The sequence below is a fragment of the Microtus ochrogaster genome, unplaced genomic scaffold, assembly GCF_000317375.1.
Source record: "Microtus ochrogaster isolate Prairie Vole_2 unplaced genomic scaffold, MicOch1.0 UNK8, whole genome shotgun sequence".
NCBI classification, from domain to species: Eukaryota; Metazoa; Chordata; class Mammalia; order Rodentia; family Cricetidae; genus Microtus; species Microtus ochrogaster.
Window position 1 is genome coordinate 8545685 of NW_004949106.1, and position 6865 is coordinate 8552549.

The window sequence follows — 6865 nt, forward strand, 5'->3', positions numbered from 1 at the left end:
TGTATTCACTTGTAGCACTAAGAGCACTGTACACATGCACTGTGTTACCTTTTAAAAGGACCCTGCTCACTTCCCATCTCTTTCTCTCTGTCCCTGCCTGCCTGTCTGTCTGTCTCATTCTCTTCTCTTCTGCCACTCCTGTTCCCAGAAGATGGTCTCCCTTCTCCCCTCCCCCTCCCCTTCCTTCTCATTCACTTTCCTGCAATTAAAAACCCTTTCCACCTGAGCTCTGTTGCTTGGTGTCTTTCTCTTGTGCGCTGCTTTGTCTAAATTACAATAATCAAAATAAAACTTTAAACCATAAATCAGTCCATGGGGACACTGGGAACTTTTCTGCTTATTTACTGAAAAGTTTTTATGTTCCAATAGACCTCTCTGCCAAAGCAGTAATCCAAATCAAATTGAATTAGAAAAAGCCCAGATTTAATGGATGCCAGCGCCCCTGAGTAGCCTTCCAGTCCTCAGAGAGGAGATGGGAAGGAAGACTGGAAAACCACATGTTCATTCCCCAGTGGGGCAGTTTAAATACCCTGTGGGAGTGGTCGTGAGCCTCTTGGGGGAGAGGTCATCTTTTGGCAGGCTTTATGGAAGGTGGAGTCTGGACTGAGGTAACTCCCAGAGGAGGGGGCTTGGGATGGAAAGTTCCACTCAAACATTCCAGACTTTTTAGATGTATGGATGCCAGGAGCTGAGGTGAAGCCTTAACTCAAGCATTCATTAAACTTATATTGTTGCTTATTTAAATTTTCTAGAAACGTTGTGTTGAACAGTTAGCAAAGACATAAGTAGTTAGATATATCTCTCTAAGTCAGCTTTTGTTAATCTGAGTAAACCTTTATAACCTTAACATTTTATCATCATACAAAAATCCGTACCAATCCAAATTATTTACGGAACCTGCTGTGTCTCCTTAGTCCAAAAAGGAGACATAATGATGAACAGAGAGCTCCTTAGGCACAAGAAGTTTCATAATCGCTGCTTTATGCCGTATGGTCATATTGAGATAGTGAAGTTACATGTCTTGCCCTCTTTAACCTTATTAAAGATGGCTGCCAGTCACGAGGTAACTTTCAAATCTCGATGAGGTCATCAGCTAAGATGGAAGAGAGCCACATGGTTGCTATTTAAAAAACATCTATTCTTCTAAACAAGAGTTGTATCCCAAGAGTTGAATAATGTGTTGTATCAAATTAAGATTATCTATGTATAGATTTTTTAAACTACTTTTTGTTACAAGCTTTAAGCTGACTTTTGATACAGAGTTTTCAGATTCTTTAACCAGACCCATTGAAGTTACAAGTCCTGAGATGAGGACTGTTTACACAATAGTCTTGAAAGGTTTCTGGAGAGCAGAGCACAGAGAAATTGTAGAAATAAAAGGTTTAAGAATGGAAAGTTTTAAAGCCTTAGAAGAGGTACTTTGGGATCATTGCCTGTGCTGGCAGAAGCTGCTAAAATTTGTAAGAATTTGGAACTCAAGTGTGCTGTATTTAGCCAGGGAGCTGTACTGAGGCCAAGCCCTTTGCAGTGAGACAGAAAGGTTTTATAGATTTTCTGAGTTTGAGAAGGAAAAGAGGAAGGGTTGCAAAAGGAATTCTGCCATAGGGAGGGTTACCTTCAGCTCTGAGAGGATTCCAATAGAGGGAGAGGAGTAAGCATCTTAGTAAGTAGGGGGTTGTCCATGTGATGGGGCCCCTAGAGGACATAGCAGGAAAAGCCCATGTGGTGAGGCCCCAGAGGACATAGCAGGAAAATGTCCATGTGATGGGCATCCCATAGGGTGTTGCATGCTCTAGGATCTAGAGAGAGTATACTTACCGTAGGCAGGAGATGGCTCCACAGGTTTATGGAGGGAAGACATGACTGAAAATTTAGACTCTAAGATTTGAAGCCTAATATGGTGGGTGGCTTTTGAAGCCACCAGAAACAAATGATCTATTCACCCCTTAGGAGAGTCAAATCAGCTTGGTTTGGAGAGGTTGTGTCCCTTGGAAGGGAACTCACATATGCCAGTCCCGGGTTTTGGCACCAGATGAATGAAAAAAGGAAGTACCAAGGAAGGACATGACTGCTCCTCAGCATGATGGAGAAGGTTTGCATAGATAGAAGAGAGGGCATAGACAGAGACAGGGACATCCAGGAGAGTCCAGAGTGAACATGGTCCTGCATCCGGCCATGTGAGGAGAGAGAATAGGGGTACCTCTCTGGCTCCTGGAGCATGCCATGCCACATAGGCATATTCCTGGTGTGCCCTTTGGTCTGCCCACCATATGGTATCTCCCTGTTATACCCTCTGGGGCCCTACTACATGGGCAAAGAGGCTAAAGAATAGACAAAAAAGGGCCAGGTAACCAAAATGGTTGGATTTTAGATTAATTTTGTTATATGTATATTTCTGGTCTTGATTAAGGTATTGTGTTTATGTAGCTCATTTAAAAATGTATAATTAAGAAATATAGGTTAATAAAGAGTCATCTATAATAGTCAAGCTTGTAGTCATATTAGTTAGGTTTTCTGGATGTACAGAGATGTATTTCAGAAGGATAGGTATTCTTCAGATCTTTCAAAGACTACAGAATATGACATTTAAAATGTTTAAGAACTTAGGACTTTTCATGACATTGACACATCTGCTCTTGGCAGCACCAAGCTACCATGAGGTCTGTGGCCTACTGTCAAGGTTCCAACTGGCAACTCACATCTTTCTCCTCTGGTGGCCCCACATTGGGTCCAGATTTGTTGAGAGAGGGTACTTGTTTGTTTCCCAGCTGCCCAGACTCTCAGAGTAATCACACAGAAATCTGTATTAATTCCAGTACTGTTTGGCCAATAGCTTATGCGTATTTCTAGCTAGCTCTTACATCTTAAATCAACCCATCTCTATTAGTTTGTACATCACCACAAGGTTGTAGCCTACTGGCAAGGTTCCAGGATCTGTCTCTGGCGGCAGCTACATGGTGTCTCCCTGACTCTGCCTGCTCTCTCAATATATATCTTTTACAGCCTGGCTATATTCTATTAAACCATTGGCCGAAAGCAACTTCTTTATTAACCGATGTCAATAAGACATATTCACAGCATATATTACCTCCCACATCACGACATTAGAAAGTGTAGGGCTGAAAGTCAGGCTTGTATTTGAGACTTGGCTTTCTGAGTATTAAACTCTGTAACTGACTAGGCATGTCAGTCTCTGCACCCCACTCCTCAGCTGTGAGGAAATGAGAACGGTGATTGGTCGTAGTGTGGTTGTAAAGCGAGCACTCCGTCACTGACCGGCTCCCCACAGTCTCATCGTGCTCAGTTTATTGCCTGACCTCACCAAACCCCCATCCACCACATATATTTTTTTTAAAAGATTTATTTATTATGTATACAACATTCCTTCCATGTATGCCGGCAGGCCAGAAGAGGGCGCCAGATCTCATCACAGATGGCTGTGAGCCACCATGTGGTTGCTGGGAATTGAACTCAGGACCTCTGGAAGAGCAGCTGGTGCCCTTAACCGCTGAGCCACCTCTCCAGCCCCATCCACCACATATTTAAAAACTTTGTAAATAACTTAACTGTGTAATAGTTATTTTTCTGGTCTAACAGTGCTATCTTGCTATGGGGAAAAGTTATTCCTGCCCCTCATGCCCCCACTCTGGGTGGGTGTGTTCACTAGACAAATGTATATAAATGTATATAACACAGTGCCATTGGGCACCTGTTTATTCATCCTAGTATTAAAGCTTTGACAGCTCTTTCTGGAACACAGATTGCACTTAGGAAGAAAATTAAGTGGGTAGAATCCATTCCTCTGGATGTCTTCTAGGAAAGGCCACGTGCGCACACATGTGGATGTGAATGTGTCTTACATGAACTTAAGCCACCATCATCTTTTATGTTTGTGTAGAAGTGGGAACAAGACCCTGAGACGTTCCTGATCATCATAAAGGGAGCTGGAGGGAAGGCCTTCTGTGCTGGAGGAGACATCCGAGGTAAAGTGCCCACTGTGCGCCCTTACCCTGCTGGAGCCAGTCAGCTCTGAAGATGCTTCAGGCGATTCTCATTGGATTTGCATTTTAGAATTATTTGTTGTATGTTAATAATTCTTTACAAGTTTGTTACCATTTGAATGGAGATTTTATTTCCTGCCCATGTGCAGGGCTGAAATGTAGGTACCTTGTTTTCCTCTCACGGCATGTGTCCCCCATGACGTCCCCATCAGTGCCTGTGGAGGACTTCCCATCCCCGCCACTCTCCGTCCAGAGCAAGTGCTCCTTGAGCCGATTGCTAATGCTTCTAGGTGTTTAAAGACACCTAGATAAAAAGTTGCTTTTTATATTCAATTAGTCCATATGTATTTAACTATTCAAGATAATGTTTGTTCTTGTGATGAGAGTTATGAAATCATTGCTATCACTGATGGCTGTCCCTGCTGAGAAAGGTTTTTACGGTTTATATGTCATTTCTTATGGATTTGGTAGGGTTCAGGGATTTTTTTTCCCCCGTGTTCTGATTTTGCATGTTTGTTTTATTACTAAAAAACAACAAACTTTGGGTTGATTTGCTCACCAAATTTGCAAGTTTCTGTAAGCCATTGCATTATGAGTAGGCAGGAAAAAAAAAGTCTAGATTCAGGACCAAGTTCAGATGCCCACTCAGTTTTAAATAACTGAAATATTGTGTTAACTGAACTGTGGTTTTGCCCACAACATAAATTGAATATGCACATGTGCATGCCTATGTGTGTGCATGCATGTGTGTGTGTGCCTTTGTGCCTATGACTATGTATGTGAGTGCCGGTATGCCTGTGTGTGCATGTCTATGATATCCCATGTGTATGCTATGTGTGTGAGTACGTGTACCTGTATGTCTGTGTGTCTTTGTGTACCTGTGTATGTGTGCTTGCTTGCCTGTGTGTGCCTGTGTCTGTGTGTTGTGTGACTGTGTGTGTGTGCACACACGTGCACATATGCACACTAGGGATTACACCTAGGGTCTCATGCATGCCTGTGCTCTAGCCCTTAAGAACCATAGCATGAATATTTTCAGACAGTGTTCACACCCCTGGGGAGGGCCTGTTCTTTAGAGTGGGGCCATGGTTCTGTCCGTCTCCACACAGGGAAGCCCAGTGCGTGGGGACCACGGTTCTGTCCATCTCTACACAGGAAAGCCCAGTGTGTGGAGGCCACAGTTCTGTCCGTCTCCACACAGGGAAGCCCAGTGCGTGGGGGCCACGGTTACCATCTCCACACAGGGAAGGCCCGTGCGTGGGGGCCATGGTTCTGTCCGTCTCCACACAGGGAAGCCCAGTGTGTGGATGAGGCTAGCTGCTGCTCATTGTGAGTTGTCCTAGTTTGAGTCTCCGTGGCTGTGACGCAGCATTGGCAGGTCACAGGAGGAAGGGTTTATTTTGGCACATGGTTCCAGGGCAGTCCATGACAGGGGAGGAATGACAGCCAGAGCAGTGCAAGCAAAAGCCCAGAAAATAAACTAGAAGTGGGGTGAGACCATGACCCCTCAAAGCTTGCCCTAGTGACAGAGTTTCTTCAACAAGACTGTACCTCCCAGAGTCGCTCAAAACAGAACCACCATCCTTAGACCAAGTGTTCAGGTATCTGAGGCTGTGGGGGGACCTTTCACATATAAATGCCACATAGAACTAACTTTATATTCTGGTTTATAAATATAGTTTTAAATTCCAGGATTATTCTAGTTTATATGCACAAAACAGTGTGAGTTCTAGAAAATTCTACAAGTAAGTATATACTCGGGAAAATATTAAAGGTGAATGTTATTTAATTTTAATATATATATGCCTTAGTTAATGTTTTTGTCGCTGTGAAGAGACACCATGCCCACAGCAACTCTCATAAGGAAAACATTTAACTGGGACTGACTGACGGCGTGCAGGCAGATTGGGTGCTGGAGAAGGAGAGAAACTTGGCTCTGCAGGCAGCAGGAAGAGAGTGAAACAGCCTGGGCTTGAGCTTCTCCAACCACAAAGCCCGCCCCCAGTGAGACACTTCCTCCAACAAGGCCACGCCTCCTCCTGATAGTGCCACTCCCTGTGAGCCTACCTGGGCCCTTTTCATTCAAACCACCACAATAAATAATTAGTTGATTTAAATGAAATTAGCTTAAAATAAAATTAGAAGGAACTCTGAGAAGGCTTGGGGAAAAGTGACTTAGAGTTGCTAAGTGAGGCTCCAACTCAGCAAAGGACATTTATTTAGTGGGTTATGGAAGTGAAGGAGAGGAAGGGGAAGAGGAGAGAGAGAGAGAGAGAGCGCTCTCGCGCTCAAGCTGCAGGCTGCAGGCAGGGTGAAGGGGGGGAGGGGGTGGGTGAGGCTTGTCTCTTAAAGGGACAGGACAGACCATTACTGCTACATTCTCCTAGCTGCTTCTCCTCACTTCTTCCTGCTCTGAACTCTTTTTCCCAGGAGCCTTGAAGTGATAAATTACAACAGTTGTCTCTCATTGGTCAAAAGCACATTCCTGGGGCAAGCAATAGGGATTGAGCCATTGCCATGGCAACACAAGGGTCCAAGGTCACAGAAGTGAGACTGTGACCAGAGGGCAGGGGGTACAGTGTCCGTGGAGATAAGCTTTGAGACATAGGTCTTTTGTTAACAGACTTGGCAAGCAAAGAATTGGCATGCTTTTCTTTAGTAACCTTAGTTTAGACATCTGCAGCTCTGACCTTGTGCATAGCTGTACGGTTTTAAACTTAAGGTCTGTTTACAAAAGGCCTTTAGTCTAGTTTGAACTTGTTTTGAGGTGAAAGTGAGCTAACTGGTGTGCAATTAGTCTGAGCCAAAGAATAAAACAGGCTTTTTAAGTGTCCACAGTCCTTGTGGGACAAATAGATCCAGTT

At 44.0% G+C, this 6865-nt stretch overlaps 1 protein-coding gene across 1 annotated transcript in view; it reads left to right on the forward strand.

Annotated features, from left to right (window-relative positions):
* The window catches only part of Hibch (3-hydroxyisobutyryl-CoA hydrolase), a 48304-nt gene that overhangs the window by 15555 nt on the left and 25884 nt on the right, over positions 1 to 6865 (forward strand). The window contains exon 4 of the mRNA XM_013353493.2: positions 3899 to 3983. Coding sequence (XP_013208947.1) covers positions 3899 to 3983 — 85 coding nt within the window. The remainder of the gene's footprint in view (positions 1 to 3898; positions 3984 to 6865) is intronic.